Below are 23,247 nucleotides of genomic sequence, written 5' to 3'. Positions count from 1 at the left end.
TTTAAACTCATCTTCATATTTGAAGGACAATTTTGACAATAATTCTCAGCTGGCAATTTTTCTCTTTCAGTATCCTAATTATATCATATCACTGTCTTCTCACCTCCATGGTTTCTGATGAGAAATCTGCATTAAGTCTTACGGGGGGGCAGGAAGCGGACTTGGCCCAGTGGTTAGGGCATCCATCTACCACATGGAAGGTACACAGTTCAAACTCTGGGCCTCCTTGACCCATGTGGAGCTGGCCCATGCGCAGTGCTGATGCACGCAAGGAGTGCCCTGCCATGCAGGGGTGTCCCCCGCGTAGGGGAGCCCCATGTGCAAGGAGTATGCCCCATAAGGAGAGCCGCCCAGTGCAAAAGAAAGTTCAGCCTGCCCAGAAATGGCACCGCCCACATGGAGAGCTGACACAAGATGACGCAACAAAAAAGAAACACAGATTCCTGTGCCACTGACAACAACAGAAGCGGACAAAGAACATGCAGCAAATAGACACAGAGAACAGACAACTGGGGGGGAGGAGGAAAGGGTGAGAGAAAAAAAATGGTGCGCTAATCCCCCCCCCCGTTGGAAACTGAGGCACAGTGGCCTCACAAGGAGAGAGATGCTATCTCCATGCTAGTGCTGTCTCCATGGCTATGCTTGCACCCTAAGGAATGCGGTAATTAAGAGAGTTTCAGCAAATGGGATGAAGCTGTTAAAGGCTGAAAGAAAAGATGAGCACACACCTTTTTAGTGAATAGAACACTTAAGACTTTGTACCTTGAGATAAGATTTTTTTAAATTCCTTAGACTATGGGTAATGCTGCTTGTTGTCACGTAGGCTACGTGTTCCTGCTTGTTGTCATGTACACTGGGGTATACAGAGAGCCCCTTGTAAACAATAAAGTTGAATGAGGAGTTATTACTCGCAGACCCCCTGATCCCAGCTCTCTCGCTCATTCTTCCCCCTTTTCTCTTTCTTTCATTCCCGATACCCTTTGGGTCCAAATCTCCAACAACCCCCCCCCCCAAAAAAAAAGTCTTATAGGGCATTCCTTGCATGTGATGGTTTGCTTCTCCTTTGCTGCTCTCATAATTTTCTCTTTATCTTTGACATTTGACATTCTGAGTAGTATGTGTCTTATAGTAGGTCTATTTGGATTTATTCTGAATAGGGTATGCTGCACTTCTTGGACATATAAATTCACTTATTTCATGAGAGTTGGGAAATTTTCAGCTATTATTTCCTCAAATACTCTTTCTGCCCCCTTTCCCTTCTATTCTCCTTCTGGAACTTCCATGACATATATATTGCTGCTCTTTGTGTTATCATCCAACAACCTGAGCCCCTGTTCACTTTTTCCCATTCTTTTCTGTGTTTTCTCTCTTCAATTTCAGCTGTTCTGTCTTCAGTATCACTTCTTCCTTCTTTTTTTAAAGATTTATTTATTTATCCCCCTTCCCCCCATCTGCTCTGTGTCCATTCGGTTTGTGTTCTTCTGGGTCAGCTTGTATTCTCATCAGGCAGCACTGGGGATCTGTGTCTCTTTTTGTTGTGTAATCTTGCTGCGTCAGCTCTCCGTGTATGTGGCACACACACAGACTGAGCAGGCTGCGGTTTCACATGGGGCGACTCTCCTTGCAGAGGGGCCAGTACTTGCGTGGGGGGCACCCTTATGTGGGGGCATCCCTGCATGGACCAACACTCCTTGTGCGCAGCAGCACTGTGACTGGGCCAGCTCACCACACGAGCCAGGAGGCCCTGGGTATCAAGCCCTTGGACCTCCTGTATGGTAGGTGGATACTCTATTTGTTGAGCCACATCTGCTTCCCCATTTATTCTTTCTTATTTTAAGTTTGTTGTTGCATGCCTCTAATGTGTTTTTATCTCACCTATGGTATATTTCATTTCCATGAGCCGTTTTTTAATATTCAGATTTTCAAATTCTTCTTTGTGCTCACCCAGTGTCTCCTGGACGTCCTTTATCTCTTTCGTCATATTGTCTTTCAACTCATCAATTTGATTTTGGAAATTTGTATGAATCTCATTAATTAGTTGACTCAAATCCTGTGTCTTATCTGGGGCTTGAATATATTCTTTTGCTTCAACCATTTTTTCTATTTTCTTAGCATGGCTTGTAATTTTTTATTGCTGTTCAGGTATCTGATTAGGAGGGTGAGTTTCCTCTGATGCTCAATTTCTCTCTCTTTTGTAGGGATTTAGTGGCAGGAGGCCATGTTACTGCTGTTCTTTGATTCTTGGCTCAACCTGTTCTAGGTCTTTAGGGTTATCCATATAGTTGCTCAAATCCAGGTCCTGGACCCAGTAAGAGGATGCACATCTGCTTCCAAGGGCCTTGGGGATGGAAGCTGCAAAGGCTGGAAAAAGTCTCTTTTACATATTTACTTTTTAAAAAAAGATTTATTTATGCCCCATCCCCTTGTGTTTTGTGCTGGCTGCCTACTCTCTGTTCATCTTCTGTTAGGAGGCACTGGGAACCGAACCTGGGACATGGGAGGCACCCAATCACTTGAGCAACCTCCACTCCCTGCCTCTTGTGTCTCTCATTGTGTTTCCTCGCCATGTCTCTCAGTTGCGTCATCTCGCTGCATCATCTTGTTGCGCCAGCCCGCCGCATCAGCTCACTGTCTTGCTCGTCTTCTTTAGGAGGCACTGGGAACTGAACCTAGGAGCTCCCATATGTTAAGCGGCTGCCCAACTGCTTGAGCCACATCCACTTCCCACATACTTACTTTTGATTTCCTCACATGCATTTCCCTGATCTTCCAGTAGATGGCATGCTTTGACAGCCCTCTCAGTTCAAAGCCTGGTTGGATTGTGTTTGCTATAACACCCACTACAACAATGGGACAGAGGATGCTGCCTGGAGGGTATTCAGAGTCTATCAATTCAATCTTTGAGGTTCTTCTCCAACCTTTGATGGCAGCCCCACCCCTTTTCCCCCAGAAGGAAATAACTCCATGCCCCTCTGCATCCTCAACAACCTATCCCAGTCGGTAGGGAGGGTGATTGAGAGGGTTGGATCTCTTTGTCCCATGCCAGCTCCCAAGGCAAACAAGTGTGGCCTCGCCAGGTCTGGAAGGGCTCCTGGGACACAGCAGACCAAATTTGTTAGTGAAAAGTGGCATTATCCTTAGGCTGTGTTCCTTTCTCACCTGTTTCCTAGTGAGGTAGATCCCTGTGGCCCCCTGTGGTCCAAGCTTGGAGAATTAAAAATTGTCTATACATAGGGTGGGGAAGGGTGCTGGTGGTTCAGCTGCAGCTTCTACTCAGAGTCTGTCAAGATTTTGCCCTGTGCCCCTTTATCTTCTGGGTGGTGTCCAGTCTTCTCCTGGTGTCCTAAACCCTAGAACATTTGTTCCAGGCTATTTCTGCCTGTCCTCTAGCTGTTTTTCTGGGAGAGAAGAGAGTTTTCTTTCTAATCTTCCTCTTCCATCTTCCCAGAAGTTCCCTGTGTTTTCTGTTTTTTTTGTTTTTTTGTTTGTTGGTTTTAGGTACCAGGGCTGGGGATTGAACCCAGGACCTCATATGTGGGGAGCCAGCACTCAACCACTGAGCTACCTCAGCTTCCTGCCCTGCTTTCCTTGAATATACTTATCCCCATCTAGATTATATACTGATTTAACCTCCCCTACTAGAGTTTAATTTCCATGGGACAAGAATTTTGTGTTTTCCTCATTGACACATTCCATACCTGACACACAGTAGGAATTTCCTGGATTATTACGACGTATTCTGAGATTTCACTTTCCTCATTTTCTAAGCTGAGAGCCAACATTCCCAATTCATTAATCATTTTCTCCTCCAGGTGGTGCTGTTAGACCTTCTCATCTGCTAATGCCTGTGTGGTACAACAGGAGTATCGGAAAATATTAGAATAAGCTTTGTTTTTCATCGTCTCTGGTCTAGAGATCTGGGCTTCCTTTCTTAGATGACATCTATTATCTACCTTAACTCATTTCTTCTTATTCCTGCAGGGGAAAACTTGGGACTTTACCAAAAACATTTTCAGTACATTGTCTTATGTAATTTTTTTTTTTGTAAAGATTTATTTCTCTCCCCTTTCCCCCTGTTACCTGCTATGTCCATTTGCTGCGTGTTCTTCTGCGTCTGCTAACATTGAGGCAGTGCCGGGAAACTGCATCTCTTTTTGTTGCAACATCTCACTGCGTCAGCTCTCCGAGTGTGCAGCGCCATTCCTGGGCGGGCTGCACTTTTTTCACACAGGGTGGCTCTCCTTGCAGGGCACACTCCTTGTGCCTGGGGCTCCTCTACGAGTGGGGCTCCTCTATGTGGGAGACACCCCTGTGTGGCACGGCACTCCTTGCGCGCATCAGCACTGTGCATGGGCCAGCTCCACATGGGTCAAGGAGGCCCGAGGTTTGAACCGTGGACCTCCCATGTGGTAGACAGATGCTCTATCCATTGGGCCAAGTCCGATTCCCCCTCATGTAATCTTACCACCACCATTTAACATCCTCATTCTGGCTAAATGAGAACAGACTTGGAGAGCAAGTTGCCCAAGTCTCACAACAGTAAGTGGAGCCTAGATAAGAATAAAGGTTTGGCTGCAAACTCCTGTCCCCAGCAGACTTCTTTGATTTTATCCAAGTTAGTTGCTTCCTTGATGAGGCTTCAAGTCTTGAGTTGATAATTTGCATTTCAGAGATCTCCAGTCTGCCTGCCTTTTTCCCAAACAAGCTCCTTTTTTTCACACAAGGAAACTCTAGGGTACTTACTTCCAGAGACCCTAAGTCCACTAACGGCATTTCCTGCCCCATGTACAGGCAGCCCTAAGTCTTGCCTCAGTGCCCAAAAGATAAGCATCTTCCATTTTGGATGTTGTCCAGGCTCATCATCCTCACTGTACAGAGGTCAAGAAGACAGAACAGGTGCATCTGTGAAAGGAAACAGAAAGCCATCCAGTCCTCAGGGAAAGGATGTTTTCAATTCTTCCTCTGGGCCTAGCACTAAGGTGATAAGGAAAGTTGGCACTGGAAGCACCTCAAATACTGTTTGAGAGTTGGGGAAATTAGGGGCCTGAGATGGTAACTTACTCACAGTCACAAAGTAAGTTACTGCCGGATTTGCAGTCCTACATCAGGTCTCATGACTCTTCAGTTTAATTTTCCTGTTGTGCTATGTATGATCTTCCATTTCTAAGAACACTTATAGAATGGCAGAGGAAAATCTAGGTAGTACTAACTTGGCTCAATCATGACAATGTATAAGAGCAGATAAAATTAAACATGTTCAAGCTGGGGGGGTACTGGGCTCCTGGCCGGGGGGTCACTGTTGTGGGCCCTGGGAGAGCAGCGGCAATCCTCCAGGTGCAACGGCAAGAACCAGGAACGAAGGAGGGCCCAACAGTGGGCTCTTGATACTAATGGCTACACTTTTGAGCCTATGCACCTGCAATAAGAACAAGGCCTAGAGTAGCATTGTGCCTGGGGGTTTCCTCCTGACAGCCTTCATGTTACTCAAATGTGGCCACTCTCACAGCCAAACTCAGCGTGTAGATGTGATGCATTCCCCCCAGCGTGGGACACGACACCCAGGGATGAGCCTCCCTGGCACCGAGGGATCACGACCACATACCAGCTGAAGAAGCAACTAGAAAATGACCTTGAATTAAAGATTCAATGTGGAACAGCAGAATATACCTGTCTACATATAATAACATGACTTCGGGAAGCGGTTTGACCTAATGTAAGGGGGAAATGGAAAGGAGAAATGAGATTATAAGGCTGTGAGTCTCTAAAAAAGAGTCTGGAGGTTGTCAGAAGGAATACCCCTATGTACAACTGAACAGAGTCTAAGAGACAGATAAGGTAGATACAACCCCAGGTATTGGTTCTTTTGAGGGATAAAGAGACCCACGGGTTCTATGGTCATGGCAGAAGGGGTTCACTGCCATGACAGATGGCCCTTCTTTGGAGCTGGTGTTTCTGCGTGATGGAAATGGACTCAGAGGGGATCTCTTTTCACAAGACTTGCATGCTACTTTATTGGAATTGTAGTTGGTGCTGGGTTTAAGATATATGTAGGGGATTTGAATCTCTGGACTGATAATATGACACCCAGGCCCAGAGCCTCAACAGACTTCAGCTCCTACACTTTGACTTATTGGACTTACTCCACTCAGCTAACATGGAGTTGAAGAAGGTCAACCACCACAACATGGAGCCTAGAGTGTCTACAACTAGAAGCGGGAAGAGTGCATCCAGTACCCATGTGCAATCTAAGCCCTCACTTGACATAGGTGTGCAATGGACACAACCAATCCAATGTCCACAGAGAAAATGTGGAATGGGTGTGGGAACAGTAGCCATGGAGGCTGCTGGGTGTGGGGAACGGGAGGAAGAGATGAGATGTGGAGGCATTTTCGGGACGTGGAGTTGTCCTGGATAGTGCTTCACGGACAATTACGGGACACTAGATCCCCCCAGGGCCCACTGGATGGAACGTGAGAGAGTCTGGGCTATGATGTGGACCATTGACTATGGGGTGCAGTGATGCTCAGAGATGAACTTACCAGGTGCAATGGATGTATCACGATGATGGGAGAGAGTGTTGCTGTGCGGGGAGTGGGGGGCGGGGGCGGTGGGGTTGAATGGGACCTCATATATTTTTTTTAATGTAATTTAAAAAAATAAATATTAAAAAAAAAAATTAAACATGTTCAGAGGTTTTTATGATATCTCCTCTGTCCTTCCATTGTAAATTTCAGTCAGATTCCTTAGTCTGTGTTACTTAAACTAGACTAAAACTTTTTTTTTAGTTAGGTAGTGGGGATTGAACCTAGGACCTTGTACATGGGAAGAAGGGGCTCACCCATTGAGCTACATTCACTCCCCACTGAGAGCTGGCTTTTTCATTTGTTTGTTTTTCAGAGGTACTGTGTATGTGGGAAGCAGGCATTCAACCACTTGAGCTACATCCACTCCCCAGACACTTTTTGAGAAAGCTAAGCAATTGAAAAAACTCTTTGAACTAAGAAAACAGAAAGCTTTTTGAAACAGGAAGGGTGTATCTGAGAACACAGCCAACTCCTAGGTTTTCACTTGCTGATTATGCAGTATTAGTACATTCTTTCCTTTGATAATAACACTTCTGTCCCCCTATTGGTAACCATGTAACATTCATTGGGATCTCTCTGAACAAGGCCTGAGACCACCATCTACCTCCTCCCCTCCTCTCAAGCCCAGGACTACAAGTGACTGCAATGGAGAAAAGGAAAATAAAGCTTTGACAGGAAAACTGCACAGCTGCCTCAAGAGGGCAAACAAGGTTCATTTGAATGCGCAGTTCCCTATCCAGCTGACTCAGCTAATAATTCTTCAGTCTGACAACACAGCCGAGCCTAGTTTTGTTTCCTTCTATGCTGAAAGGAGTCGTTGGTTCATAGATGACCCCACAGCAGTCTGATTTGAAAACAATCCTTTTACCCTGAAATTAGAAAAATCTCAGCTCTAGAGAATGTCAAAGGTATAGCACTCTGTTTTGATCAAATACTTGGCTCTGTATGATTATCCAAGCCAAGGAAAATGAGATGAGTTGAATTATGACAGAAGTCTTTATTAAAATGTGTCCTTCAGTAATATGTTAGCATACATACAATATACACACATACATATGTACACTCTGACACACCTCATGAATCGCCACCGTCAGTTTAACCAATAAATTAAAACTAAAAAAAGGCGCAGGGAGACTGGGGGTAATGGGGGTGGAACTAAGGGCAAAATTTCCATGTTTCATCTGGTAAGAAACCTGCAAATTTTTTGAAATTTCCCTGGGGAAAACCTGTGACCAGAGACTCTTTGAAATAAAATACATAAATCCCACCCCCACCCTACTCCACCTCCCAAAAAAAGATTCCAAAAGATGCAGTTACAACAAGTGTGCTTCTCAGAACAGGAGCATTCATTCCACTTCATACGTTGGCTTCTGCACCTTCTGACTTCAAAACAGTCTGCCCCTCAGATGGGGCAGAGAGGTTCATATGGGCACTTGGGCTTGGTGCACCTTGGGCTCTAGGGGTAGAAGGACAGGCTGCAGTGTGGGAGCGGGGGGAGCCACACTCATCTGAGGTGATGTCTGGCACATCATCAGACTGTGTATCAGAGCTCTCCAGGTCACTGCGGATGCTCTCAGGCTGGGCCAGGCTGATGTCCCAAGGTTTGTTGGCCAAGCAGTCTTTCTGGTCACAGTTTTGGTGTTTACAGGGAGGATCCTCTTCACTGCTGCCGCCACCACCACTGCCACTACCTTCTTCATTTTCTGCCATCTGAGCATGGACATGGAGTGAGTCCTCTGTGCTGCTTCCACTCACTAGCTGATAGTGGCTTGGCTTGGCTTCAATGTCCACTTGGATTTCCATATTGTTGCACTCTCTATGGAGACAAAATCCACCGTGCAGAGTCATGCATGGGGTTATATATAATCTGCTATACTTGTTGGTAAAAGCAGTTTGTGAGTCAGGAATAGGGATTTTAAAAAGATAGGCAAACAGCGGGTTAAAAGAAAACTTTTAACCTAATACTCATTTAGGTCCTTTTTGCAGATTTAAAACACACACACAAACACAGAACTCAGTCAACCTCTTCAGACATCTAAAAAAAGAACATGTAAATTCAACTAAGGGTTATAGCCTCATACTACCTCATACAAAAAATGAAAGTGAAAGACAATTCAGTTTTTCACTATTGTGCAACAAGTGGAAGAAGCCAGACACCTCTACAGTAGGGAGTACTGCAATCACACCACACCAGATACACCAGCTTTTCGAAAAGAAAAAAAAAAAAAAAAAGAGAAAGGCTATGAGAGCACACCAAGCAAAGGGTGTCAGGAAAGCAGAAACTCTAGACTCACAGATATCAAATACTACCAATCCAGCTGTCTAAAAATATGCTGTTGCAATGGTAAAGAAAAGGCAGAAAGAAAGACAGGGCAAGAGAGGGAGAAAGGGAAGGAGGAAAAGGAAAGACCTATAACAATCTAGCGCTATCAAGAATCAAGAAATGCCATTTCATACCAAGAACTTAACTCAATGAATTCACAGGTACACCACTTTTGCCACTAGATAGTACAGAGAACCCTAATATGAGGTATTGAACTTCTGAAGGCTGAAGGCTAATACCTGATCAAAAAAAATGCAACCTCTCCTGGGCATCTGACTGTTCACATACCTGTCCTGTGGATTGTAGGAACTGATTATGGAACCGGCCATAGCACGAGTGCTTGCGTTGTCACTAATTGCACCAAGACTGGCTGTGTCTTTGGGGAAAATTTCCTTTTGGACATCGGCTTGGACTTCTAACCTGTGTAAAGAGGGGACGTTCAAGTTAATACAAGACCTGGGTATTCCAAGACAGTCTGCTTCCTGGCAAATCTCTTGCAAATTGTGGTAATCCAATATCCATCTAGTGGACAAGCTCAAATACATGTCTGCATATTTTCTCTCAAATACTTGTTGAAATCGTCCCCTCCTTCCTATCATCACAACTACTGCTTAACTTCAGGCCCTCAATATCTCCTATCTAGACAACTGCATTTGAACTCCTCTCTAGTATCCCTTAGTGCAAGTCAAACAACCTCCAGACCAGTACCAGTCTGGACAATGACACAATCACTCTAAAAATTCTTTTGTCTTCCTACTGCCTATTGACATATAAGGTCTTTCTGATTTGCTTCTAAGCTTTCTCTCTAGTTCTTTATTTCACCAGAGGTCCTAAATTCTAATCACTCTTTCTTTTTTTCCTTAACTACCTATACATGTTTTACAACTCCATGATTTTCATATACTTCTCTCTGGAAGTTTCCTTTCTCTACCTGACAAACTCATACCCAGTCCTTAACAACAAATGAAAATATCCTTTTCCCTTACTCTCCCAGCAGTCACTTCCTGCTAAGTGCTCCCACAACACTTAACCTATTTATCATTTTCCACCTCTTTCCTACTAGTTAGCAAGCTCAACAAAAGGAGGGACCATATCTCATTCACACTTTAGCCTCAGTGCCTTGTACATAATAGAAACATTTAACAATCAAATTACCCCTGGAATATGAGATTGAAGACACATAGGAGCCAACTTCCAAGTAGCAGCAAACTTTCCCAATGGTGTCTCAGAGCTGAGAACCCAAAACCATTTCCTTTCTTGGCTCCAATACCACTTTGTCGCATACTTAAGAATTTCCTCATAATGGGTTTCACAGTCAAACCCATCTGACTCATTCACTTCTTATAAAAGATAGGCTTTTATGGAACTGGAACAGCTGGACTGACTTAGCTGCAGTTTCAGCAAATCAGTCTCCAGTTATGTCTGTCTGCTTATTTACAAGGGTGTTGATGTTAAGAAAGCATAGTAGGCATGTGGAGGCGGGACCCCCTAATAAGAGACACCTGGAATTATGAGATGCAGACAGGTCAGCAGCAATCAACAACTGCATATTCAAGCAGCTCCATCCTGCTGCCTGAGCCTTTGCTCTGCTGTTCCAGTCTCCAACGCCTGTCAAGGATGTGGAAAGACCCAGGGAAATAAGACAGTGCAATGGAAAGTGCATTAAGTCGGAAAACCCAGGTTCTAGTTTAGCTCTGCCAGAATCACAGAATCAGTTAGAAGGGACCTTTCATAAAAGTCATCTACTTAGGTTGCTTCTAGATGCTGGTTCATGAAATGCCTACCCTAGAATCATTTGGGGAGCTTTGTAAAAATACAAGTTTCCCAGATCTTCTTCCAGGAGATTTTAATTTATTAATTATGGGATAGGGACCAGAAATCTATTTTTAAGAAGCTCCCAAGGTGACTGACAGACCCTCAAGTATGGGATATAGGTTACCTGCCATCTATTGCCTGAATCTAATAGCCAAAAGCCATCTGGTCTCACTTTAAACACTTTCAGTGAAAGGCATTTCAGTTTCTTCTAATGTAGCTCACTCCTTCGGACTTTCATATCAGTTTTCCTTATATTCTCTATATTGACCAAAATTAGTTTCCCTAGAGCTTCCATCAATTAGTCTTTTTTTTTTTTAATTTAATTCCCCTCCCCTCCCCCGGTTGTCTGTTTTCTGTGTCTTTTTGCTGCGTCTTGTTTCTTTGTCCGCTTCTGTTGTCGTCAGCGGCACGGGAAGTGTGGGTGGCGCCATTCCTCGGCAGGTTGCTCCCTCCTTCGCGCTGGGCGGCTCTCCTTATGGGTGCACTCCTTGCGCATGGGGCTCCCCTACGCGGGGGACACCCCTGTGTAGCACGGCACTCCTTGCGCGCATCAGCACTGCACATGGGCCAGCTCCACATGGGTCAAGGAGGCCCAGGGCTTGAACCGCGAACCTCCCATGTGGTAGACGGACGCCCTAACCACTGGGCCAAAGTCCGTTTCCCCCATCAATTTAGTCTTAATCTATCTCTTGGCACAACTAACAGAAATAAAGCTAATCCTTTTTCCAACTGTAGGCCCCTCAGATATCTGGAGGCAACCATCTGCTCTACCTCCTTTACTACTTTACCCTACCTTTACCCCTTCCCAGGTTCTCTTCTCCAGCGCATTCAAATAAATGTTTCTCATATAACTTCTATTCTAAACTCTAAATACATTCTGGTTTATCTAACTGGTGAAATGACCGAGAAAGTCACAACCTTTTTAGATCATAATGCTTTACATATTCTCAATACAAGTTTACAGAATTGATTTTCCTTACCTATCAAATGGAAATATGAATAGGAAGGCAATAAAGATCACAACAACAAAGCCAATAAGATACAGCACAAATGCTGTTCAACTGAAAGTCAATGACGGGCCTAATGGAGGTTAGAACCTTGGAAATTTTACAAAATGCATGTTTCTCTCTTCCTAAAGTAGGTAGCTTAATGTAGTAGTAGAGAAAGCATCTGAAGTCAAGATTAGATTATTCTTTATATGAAGGCAGCTATAGTGCAGCAGAAAGAGCACTGAACTTTGTGTAAGCCATTTAACTTTTCTGAGCCTGTTTCCTATATGTAAAAGTAAAACAAACACACCAAAACAAACAAAAAAAAACACTGATGATTAAATCAAAGCAAGGTGATGTATGGGATATGGCCAACAGAGAGAAACAGCTCAATACAGGTAGGTTACTTCTTACAATTGCAACTGGCTCTGTCAGAAGTTACCAGCTTACCTGCTGTATTTTCCTTTGCCACTGGACAGAATGCCACCACTCAGCGTACCCCCTGAGAGGGCTGCAAAGCTGGCTGTTTCACTGTAAGGGCCCTGCATAACACTGAGTCCATCTGTAGGGCTTCCGCTGGTGCTCAATACACTAGTCAGGCCTTCAATGCTGCTTTCCCCAATGCTGGGATTCTTGAGGGCTCGCCAGGCATCTGCCACTGGAGATTAAACCAAAATCTCAATTCCAGATAGAACAGTATCAAAACAGTCTGGTAGCCACTTTTCTGCAAGGATTCTTTTCAGAGTAGTGAATTTTCATATAGAAAAGTACTCATTTATTCAATACTTTTTAAAAAAGATTTATTTATTTATTTCTCCCCACCCCCTCACTGTTTTGCATTTGCTGAGTCTGTTTTGTTTTTTGCTGGTCTTTTTTTTAGGAGGCACCAGAAACTGAACCAGGGACCTCCCATGTGGTAGGTAGGAGCTCAATTACTTGAGCCACATCTGCTTCCCTATTCAAATACTTAATAAAAAGCTGCTATGTGCAGTCACCAAATCAGGTGTTTTAGCATATGCTCATATTTAATCCTCCCAATAACTAGGCATTAATAACCCCAAATTTAGATGAGGAAACTGAGGCTTATAACTAAAAGACTTGTCCAAGGTCAGGGCTAGTCACACAAAACTACAATTCTGACTCCAAGTCCATTATTTTCCACTACACCATGGCTGTTATCTAATCAAACATGAAGAGTTCAAGATACTTTAAGCTCCCATAAATTGATTCTGGTAGGAAGCTTGCAAAACCTATGGGTATCTCTTGTGCCTCATGTTAATTAATATGGTTCTGTAGAAACAACATTAAAGTACAAATCTGAAGACTTGCCCTAGTCCCAGCTATGTAAAAACTCTTAATTTCATAGCAATAAAGGCTTAAAGACGTTAACATCCCATTAAATGGGGATAATAATGTCCCTGTCATCCCTCTTCAGAGGGCTGTTGTAAAAAACAAGTGAGAGAATAACTGAATAAAGTCTTCTGAAAAGTATAAAGTACTGTGTAGATATAATACTTTCATTATGATCACTACTTTTACCAGCATATTTGGAGGTACTTGGAATCCTGTTAGTTTATACCTGCTACACAGAAATAAGTATCAGAGGAATTAACCTATTAATTCTGGAACAAAGAAATGAAAAGCTAAAAATATTTTATCCCCCTACAAAACTCATTATCTAAAGTAACCAATGATAATCTCTTTGTAAAATGTGCTGAATTTTATGATTTTTATCTTGTGTCCCATAAATTCAATTAGGAAAAAAAATACTTCACCTGTGATTGGGCCATCATCTTCATCAAACTCAATTTTCACCCCTTTCCCATTGGCTGTACTAACTCCACAGCCTCCTCCACGACAGAGAGAAATGGGCACAACTCCATAGACATATGCCAGCATAATGGGAACACCAATACCTAGGGGAAGGAAAGGAAACATGTCAGCAGGCCATCAGGTTGCAAGTGTCCTAAATACTTTTTAAAGGGCCAAGAAGACAAATAGCTATCCCAAAGAGTATAAAAGAATGATGACCAGACTTGGAATTAGAAAGGCCTTGATGAGAAGTGTGGCTCCAATTTACCAGTGTATGACGTTGGACATGTCCTCCCAGGGTTGGAAAGAATAATTGAGAAAGTATGTATATGTTGCTTTTATTGTCCCCATTCTATTCACTGCTGAAGTGTTAACTCTGGAATCAATCAAGAATCAAATATTAAATAAGTGACCACTAGAGTTTAGAATCTACCCCACCCCCAAGAAGATTAATTCCAAAATCTTAGTGTAGTGTGAGGCAGAAAATGGCTTATGTGTTAAGAGTTCAGGCTCTGAAGGCAGATTGTCTAGATTCATGTCCCACTTTGGATACACTGAGTCACCTGGGGCAAATTACTGTAGCTTTCTGTTCCAACTGGGCTAATGTGAAGAGTAAATGAATTAATACATGAAAAACTCTCAGAACCACTCTTGGCACATGGGAAACCTTATAAATATTAATTATTATAATATTATTATTCTAAAATAAACCCCCATGCCTCCCAAAATACTGAGGCATTAAACAAATCAAAATAATACTAATTTTGTTTTCTGGAGTCTGAGATATCCATAGCAAGCAAGGGAGGAGGAGGAAGCAAGACAAAAAAGCAGGGCTTGGACTTCCAGGAAGATGGCATCAGAATAGGTAGGCAGGGTTCAAATCTCACAGAAACAATGAAGGAAAAAAAATTAAACAAAACAAAACAATGAAGGAAGGGCAAAAAGTTCTCCAGAGGAGGGAAACGGACTTTGGCCCAGTGGTTAGGGCGCCCGTCTACCATATGGGAGGTCCGCGGTTCAAACCCCGGACCTCCTTGACCCGTGTGGAGCTGGCCATGTGCAGTGCTGATGCGCGCAAGGAGTGCCTTGCCACGCAAGGGTGTCCCCCGCGTGGGGGAGCCCCACGCGCAAGGAGTGCGCCCGTGAGGAAAGCCGCCCAGCGTGAAAAGAAAGAGCAGCCTGCCCAGGAATGGCGCCGCCCACACTTCCCGTGCCGCTGACGACAACAGAAGCGGACAAAGAAACAAGACGCAGCAAATAGACACCAAGAACAGACAACCAGGGGAGGGGGGTAATTAAATAAATAAATAAATCTTTAAAAAAAAAAAGTTCTCCAGAGGAACTGCTTTGGGGGCTCTGCAGACCAGGAGAGTGCTGTGCACACCTGAGGAAGGCAAGAGATAAAGAAGCCAAAACGAAAACAGTTAGTTACTAAGCCCCCAGCCAGGAATGGCACCCATACTCCACCCTCAAGGTGAACAGTCTGGATTAAAATCCATGGCTCACTGCAGCCAACTAAGAGGAAAACAGGCCATCTTCCTCCCCCTCCCTGGAAAGGGAGAGGATGCAGAGGAGGGCAGAGAGTGGTTTCTCTTCAAATGAATTTGGCCAGCAGAGCCCACTTTGATTTTCAGCTTTGGCCAGACCAGAATCACAGCAAGTGGAACTTAAGAGAGTCACCTCGGGGGAAGTGGATGTGGCTCAACAGATGGACCATCCATCTACCATATAGGAGGTCCAAGGGTTTCATACCCAGGGCCTCCTGGCTCATGTAATGAACTGGCCCACACGCAGTGCTGCTGCGCGCAAGGAGTGCTGGCCTATTCAGGATGCCCCCGAGTTAAGGGTGCTCCCGGCACAAGGAGTGGCTCCTGAGAAAGGAGAGCTGCTCCCCGCAAAACCGCAGCCCACCCAGGAGTGGCACCAGACACACTGAGTGCTGACAAAGGAAGATGATGCAACAAAAAGAGACACAGATCCCCAGTGCCACCTGAGAATACAAGCAGGCACAGAACACAGAGTACAGACAACAGGGGGATGGGGGGTGGAATAAATAAATAAATCTTTCTTTAAAAAAAGAGTCACCTCCGAGGAATGATCTGCCAACATTTACTGGCCAGCTAGGAAAATGCAAAGAGAAAAACTGCTTTTAGTTGTCTCTTGTCCCAATTTCCAGAAAGCAGACCTGTGCCCCATTAGTGAGTTCCTGGCCCAATTTTGATAACTTAAGCTGGGTTATTGTAAAGATTTTAAATAAGTTGAACGAAAAATAAAGAACAGCCATGAAACAAAACCACTAGCAAGAGAAATTGACTGTCAGAATAAATTCACCAACATAATCAGATGCCTAGACATGAGCAAAAAATTACAAGTCATACTAAGAAACAGGAAGAGATGGATGGCCCAGCCAAAGGAACTAACCAAAAATCCTAACAAGACACAGGACTTAAGACAACTCATCAGTGATAATCATACAAATCTCCTAAATCAATTCAAGGAGTTGAAGGAAAATATGACTAAAGAGATAAAGGATATTAAGATGACACTGGGTGAGCATAAAGAACAACGTGAAAGCCTGCAAAGAAAAGATACAGAGCTTATGGGACTGAAAGACACAATAGATGAGATTAAAAATACATTAGAGGCTTATAACAGCAGATTTGAACTGATGGAAGACAGAATTAGTCTTGAAGGATTGAGCATCTGAACTTGAAAAGACAGAACAGAAAGAGAAAAGAATGAAAAAAATGGAACAGCGTCACAGGGAATTGAATGACAATACAAAACACATAAACATATGCATTGTCAGTGTCCCAGAAGGGGAAGAGAACAGAAAAGAGACAGAAAGAATATCTGAGGAAATAATGATTGAAAACTTGTCAACCCTTATGAAAGACATAAATATCATTATCTAAGGATATCACAATCCAAACAGAATAAATCCAAATAGACCTAGTCTGACACACCTACTATTCAGAATGATAAATACCAGAGATAAAGAGAGGATTCTGAAAGCAGCAAGAGAAAAGCAAAGAATCACATCCAAGGAAGCCTCAATAAGATTAAATGTCGATCTCTCAAAAGAAACCATGGAAGCAAGAAAGTGGTATGACTTATTTAAGGCAGTGAAAGATTAAAAACTGCCACCTAAGAATTCTTTATCCTGGAGAGCAGATGTGGCCTGGGAGGTCCTGAGTTTGGTTCCTAGTGCCTCCTAAAGAGCAAACAATGAGCAGACAACAAACAGGTATCAAGCAGAAACAATGATCAAGATAACAAGCAGACAACAAACAAAAACAAAATGAGCAAGAAACAGATGTGGCTCAAGCAGTTGAGCACTTGCCTCCCACATGGGAGATCCCGGGTTTGGTTCCCAGTGCCTCCTAAAGGGAAAAAAAACAACAGACGAGCAGATGAGCAAAAAAAAAAAAATGAGCAGATGAACACAAAAAAAGAACAAGCAAAGAATGAGCACAAACAATGAACCAAAACAACAAGCAAACAGACAAGGCAGCCATCTGGGGTGGGACTGAGGGTGAGTTTAAAGTCTATTCAACAAATGGTGCTGGGAGAAATGGATACCCACATCTAAAAGAAAGAGACCCCCTATCTCACACCTTATACAAAAATTAACTCAAAATGGATCAAGAACCTAAATATAAAAGCTACAACCATAAAACTTCTAGAAGAACATATAGGGAAACATCTTCAAGATTTTGTGGTAGGCAGTAGTTTCTTAAACCTTACACCCAAAGCATGAGCAACAAAAGAAAAAAAACAGAACAAGAGCATTTCATTTTGAGATTTCGTTTATCTGTTTTTTCTTTTGAAGATGTCAATTTTTACAAAGTGTTAAGAATACAATGGGAAAATTACAACTAATATAAATTATGGATGATAGTAATACTGTAATATTTTTGCAGCAATGGCAAAGAAGATATTAATTCAATTCTAAGAGTCAATTATATGGGAGTATAAGGGAGGATGGGATTTTTCCTTTTGGAGTAAAGAAAATTTTCTGAAGTTGAATTGAGGTGATGAAAGACTGTACAAGTCTGTGATGAAAATGAGAGCCACTCAGTGTACACTTTGAATGGACTGTACAAAGCATGGGGCTGTATGCAGTGAGCCAAGTGGCCATGCGGTGAGCCAAGTGCCCGCGCTAGTGCCGCGTGGCGAGCTGAGTGCCCGCACAAGTGAGTCACGCAGCAAGATGATGATGCAACAAAAGAGAGATGAAGGGGAGAGTCAAAGGGAAGCTCAGCAGAGACCAGGAAGTGAAGAGGCACAATGGACAGGGAACCTCTCTCTACATCAGAGGTCCCCAGGATTGAATCCCAGTGAATTCTAGAAGAGAAAGATGAGAAGACAAAAAGAGATACAGAAGATCACACAGCAAATGGACACAGACAGCAAAACAGCAGGGTAGAGGAAGGGGAAGGAGAGGGGAAGGGGAGGGGAAGGGGAGGGGAAGGGGAGGGGTGGGGGAGGAAAATTACAAATAATAATAATTAAACAAAGACCATGGGGCTATATGACACAGGGAATCCAGTGATGGAAGATGGACTGTGGTTAACAGGACAAATAAGAGAACATTCTCTTATGAACTATAACACAGGTATAATACTAATTCAGGGTGTTCATAATTGGATGGGTGGGTTGGGGGAAATATACACCAAGACATGGGCTAAAGTTAATAGTAATATTTTGATGATGTTATTTTATAGTCTGTAATAAATGTTTCACAACAATGCATGGTGGTGGTGGGGTGATGTATGGGAGCCTTTTTTTTTTCAAGTTCACAACTTTCATTGTACACTTATGTATGTTCATGTATGAATGATATACTTCAATGAAATTTTATGAAAAATAAAAATAAAAATAAAATCAGGGCTTAAAGTAATTTTCTTTAATTCAATCTTTTCTATATGCCAGAATGAGTATTAGGAACTAACTTAGGAATGAAAGATCCAAGATAGCAAAGAGAGATGCTTCAGGGCTGTTTCCCCATAGTAACTTTGAAAAACCAGCAATAAATGGAAGAAACATCTTTCTCAAAACTCCAGAGAACAGTTACAGGATTGCAGTAACAGGATGAGCACCAAATCAAGAAAAAGGCTTATTGAAAGTGGTAGGATAGTAGAACAGGTATAGTTCAGTGGTTGAGTGTGTGCTTCACCTATACAAGGTCCGAGATTCAATCCCTGGTACCTTCTAAAATAATAAGTAAATAAATAGAAACAAGCATTTATTATATGTGGGAGCAAATGTAGCTCAACGGTTGAGCCCCAGCTTCCCATGTACAAGGTCCCAGGTTCAATCCCCAGGACCTCCTTAAAAAAAAAAAAGCAGCAGTAGGATGCCCATTCTCTCTGCCCCTCAGCACAGGTTGTTTGTTACTCAGGCCATTTTATTTTCTGATTTCCAGGACCTGAATTCGCTGCCATGTCATCTGAAGAAGGAAAACTCTTTTTGGGATGGCTCAAATTCAACACCAATGAGCAGGTGTTAGAAGACCACTTCGATAGCTTTGGTCCTATCTCTGAAATGGTCATTGTCAAGGACCAGAAGACTCAGCGGTCCCAGGGTTTTGGCTTCATCAACTTCACCAACTCAGAGCATGTTTCAGATGCCATGAAAGCCATGAATGGATAGTCCCTGGATGGTCACCAGATCTGTGTGGCCATGCAAGCAAGTGAATCAGGGGAAACAGATGGAGTGCCTTTGGGGGTCATAGGCCTAGTGGGTATCAGGGAAATGGGAGTAGCTGGTATGACAGTTGGCCTGGAGGATGTGGATATGGATATGGAAGGTCCACAGACTATGGTGGCAGAAACCAGGGTGGCTATGACTGCTACTCCGGAGGGAATTAGAGACAAGTATGACAATTCAGAGAGGTGTGCACACATAATATACGTGAGGAATAAAAATTCTTCTAATCCAGCACTGTCCTTCCAAATGGCTGTATCTATAAAGATTTTTGGAACTGCAATGAAACATCTTTGTTTTAGTACATCAACTTCTATTTTTGAATTGAGCTCCCAGGGTAGCCTATTAAAGACCTTTTAGAAAGCTCCAAAATTTTTTCCTTCCATTTAAAGACAAATTCTAGGACATTTTAAAGTCTGGGTATTTTCCTTTTGCTAGTTTTTCAGTTGGGACTCTCAGGATTATTAGTTCTGGCAAAAACAAAGTTTGGTCAGAAAGTTTTTTAAAAATTAATGTGCTAGGGACATTAAAAAAATCTGTACACAATGTTTTCTTACCACAGTTAGGAAGCAGTTTCTGAACATATCTACAAGAAATCTCCATCAAGAACATGATTGCTAAGAGGTGTTTTTAACTCTACATTATGAGACCAATATCCTGACTATACAGAAGAGTTTCTTAAAAATGTTTGTGAATGTCATCTTTTTTAATATTGGAAGAAATATTCTGTTGTGTCTCCTATAGTGTTTAGGATGTCCTTCATGGAGTTGATTAAAAAGACGGAATTTGAAAACAAACAAAAGCGGTAGAATCTTGTGGTTGGTCCCTCCCAGCCCCCTCACCAGCTTGGCACAAAGCTGGCCCATGCTCCCACTGTGAATCCTTGGTCCTGGTTCCAGAGGCAGCACAGTGTACCTCAGGCACATGCTGGGATCACATAGATCTGACCCAAATGGGGCAGGGTGGTGACCTGACAGACTTGCCATCCCAGAACCCTGTGGTAGAGCAGTCAAGTCGTCTTGCCAGAGACAAGGGATTGCTAGCTATAGGACATACAGTACAGTGCAAGAAAAGTAAAAACAAACAAACAAAAAAAACAAAATTGTCCTAGAGAAGAAGGGTCATTTTTAACAGTAAACGGGAATTCCTGGGGCCACATGTGGATGCCCAGACAAGATTCATGTGCAGAAAGGGTCAGGGAACCCCCTATGCATTGGCCTAGAGCTATTCTCAGCTTTAACACATTAAAATATTAAAATTTCCAGGTTTCAACAAAACACACAATGAAATAGGGAGCAAAGGATGAGGCAAAGATTAAAGCATTAGAAATCATCAATTAGGAGGACCAGGCAGGGATACCAGACAGGGATTTAAAAATATGCTCCTAGGGAAGCAGATATGGCTCAACTGATAGAGCATCCGTCTACCATATAGGAGGTCCAGGGTTCAAACCCAGGGCCTCCTGGCCTGTGTGGTGCACTGGCCCATGCGCAGTGCTGCAGCAAGCAAGGAGTGCCATGCCATGCAGGGGTGTCCCCCACGTAGGAGCCCCACGCACAAGGAGAGCCACCTGTGTGAAAAAAGCACAGCCTGCTCAGGAGTGGTGCTGCACACACGGGAGAGCTGACACAGCAAAAGGATGCAAGAGAAAGAGACAAAGATTCTGGTGCCACCAAGAATACAAACGGACACAGAAGAACACACAGTGAATGGACATGAGCCAACAAGGGGAGGGTAAAGGAGAGAAAGAAATAAATCTGAGCTAAAGATGACAGTAATAGAAATTAAAAATTCCCTAGAGGAGTTCAACAGCAGATTGGAGCTGGCAGAAGAAAGAATCAGTGAACTTGAAGATAAGACAACTGAAATTATTCAGTCTGAGCAGAAAGAAGAAAGAATGAAGAAAAGCGAACAGAGCCTGAGGAACATGTGGGTCACATCAAGTGTCCCAATATACACATTGTAGAAGTCCTAGAATGAGGAGAGAGAGAGAAAGGAGCAAAGAGAATATTCAAAGAAATAATGGCTGAACACTTCACAAATTTAATGAAAGATATGACTATACATCCAAGAGACTCAACAAACTCCAAACGGGATTAACTCAAATAGACTTACACCACAGTATATTATAATCAGACTGCTCAATGCCAAAGACAGAAAATTCTGATGGCTGCAAGAGAGAAGGATGGTACAAGAGGGAGGGCAGAAGGGCAAATAAAAAGACAATGACAATCATATGCAATACATAATCTTGGATGGAATCTGTCAAGGGAGGAGTAAAGGCTCAAAGGGACATTACAAAATGGACTGATTAATAGACATAGACAGACAGACTGATACAATGATACAGCAAATGTGGCAAAAAGTTAAAATTGTCGATCTGGTATCTGGAGTGGTGGTGATAAGGGTATGTTGGCATTCTCCATGGACTTTGTATTTTTTTGTAACTGTCCTGTAAGTTTGAATGTTTTCAAAACAAAAAGTTAAAAAAAAAAAGGAAAGATCCCAAACCCTGATAATCTAATAGAGGTAACTACCAATGTGGGTCAGACATGAAATGTAGGAATTCCAAGGAGAAATACCTGACCAGTTTGCTAACCTGCTACAGTCAGAAAGCTGATAGGAGAGAGAGAGAGAAGCGTCATGGTCCTGCCTGGCTTACCAACACTAACTGCAGCAATAACTGGGGATGCAATGACTGATAAAGTCACTCCTCCTGTGATAGCCAAATTCCTCTTGTGCTTGGAGGTTTTCCTTCCCTCATACCTGCTGTGGATCTAAAAACAAAAAAGAAAATCCAAGTCTGCAGATTAGGATATCATTCTTTTTGCCAGGAATAAGAAAGACAAGTGAATATTCACTTATATATTATCTATATTAAAACGTAGGCCAAAGAAGCTTCTTTCTCAAATTGTAACCTAACTTAGACATGGAAGATATATAAAGTAATGCATAAAAAGTTACTCCAAGGAAAAGCAAAGTCAGTCAGGAGAGTGAAATAAGCATTTCACCTTTAAATTATTGAGACAAACTAGGTCTCAGCTATTAGGAACTTTCAGATCTCTGAGGGGTTTTAGAAAATCCATTTAAGAAATTAAGGTTATTTTTATCCAGGAACCAGCTGGATTTCAGAAAGCTCTGAAATATAAGCTCCTCCCCATTTCCCTTAAACCTTTTCCAACAAAACCTGAAGCCTACAGGTTTATGCAGGGAACTCAGCATGTCTTACCTTCCTGCCAACATAAACAGGAATGCCAATGACCATGGCAGGAATGGCAATACCAGCAATGAGGGAAATCCCCACTGGAGCACCAATCAATGTACCCAGCTGCCAAAGAATTTTCTTCTTACGGCTCCATGGCTTCTTGCCCCAGAATGTGCAGCCAGAGGGGCTATGGAAGAAACATACACTAAAATTATTGTCAATATTACAAACACAGCTGTTGTCATCAGAGAGCTTGATAAGAGCAAGAGCCTTCCTTCCAGTAAGGAGTGATTAATAGTTAGAAGATTATAAAGGAAATGAATTTATTATTCAAGGGGGAACAAAGGACAAGGCCAGTCTATTAGAACTCTGAGTTCTTGAGCTCTTGATTTTCCTTCTCTTTCTCTGCCCGCTTCCCTCCTTTCTTTCCTTTCTTTCTCTCCTCTTTCTGTCTCCTCTTCCTTCCTCTCCCTTCCTTCCTTCCTTTTTTTTTTTAAGATTTATTTATTTCTCTCCCCTTCCCCCCCACCCCAGTTGTCTGTTCTCTGTGTCTATCTGCTACGTCTTCTTTGTCCGCTTCTGTTGTTGTCAGTGGCACGGGAATCTGTGGTTTTTTTTTTGTTGCATCATCTCGTTGTGTCATCTCTCTGTGTGTGTGGCACCATTCCTGGGCAGGCTGCACTCTCTTTCCCTATGGGGCGCACTCCCTGTGCGTGGGGCTCTCCTACGCGGGGGGCACCCCTGCGTGGCAAGGCATTTCCTGCATGCATCAGCACTGTGCATGGGCCAGCTCCACACGGGTCAAGGAGG

General features: G+C 43.0%; 1 protein-coding gene across 3 annotated transcripts in view; it reads right to left on the bottom strand.

Moving 5' to 3' along the window:
* Nucleotides 1-7,561: 7,561 nt before the first annotated feature.
* The window catches only part of RNF19B (ring finger protein 19B), a 28,259-nt gene continuing 12,573 nt past the window's right edge, over nucleotides 7,562-23,247 (bottom strand). For 2 of the 3 annotated variants that reach the window (XM_058303953.2, XM_058303952.2), the window contains exons 4-9: nucleotides 22,462-22,624; nucleotides 21,895-22,009; nucleotides 13,487-13,627; nucleotides 12,162-12,369; nucleotides 9,196-9,327; nucleotides 7,562-8,400 (exon numbers count right to left, since the gene is read on the bottom strand). In XM_058303953.2, the coding sequence (XP_058159936.1) occupies nucleotides 7,941-8,400; nucleotides 9,196-9,327; nucleotides 12,162-12,369; nucleotides 13,487-13,627; nucleotides 21,895-22,009; nucleotides 22,462-22,624 (1,219 nt within the window). In that variant the 3' untranslated portion in view covers nucleotides 7,562-7,940. The remainder of the gene's footprint in view (nucleotides 8,401-9,195; nucleotides 9,328-12,161; nucleotides 12,370-13,486; nucleotides 13,628-21,894; nucleotides 22,010-22,461; nucleotides 22,625-23,247) is intronic. The other variant, XM_058303954.2, reaches the window with a different exon arrangement.

This window comes from Dasypus novemcinctus, chromosome 9, assembly GCF_030445035.2.
Source record: "Dasypus novemcinctus isolate mDasNov1 chromosome 9, mDasNov1.1.hap2, whole genome shotgun sequence".
In the NCBI taxonomy this organism is placed as follows: domain Eukaryota; kingdom Metazoa; phylum Chordata; class Mammalia; order Cingulata; family Dasypodidae; genus Dasypus; species Dasypus novemcinctus.
Note: the sequence above shows the minus strand (reverse complement) of the source record. Positions and strands in the feature narration are given on the sequence as shown.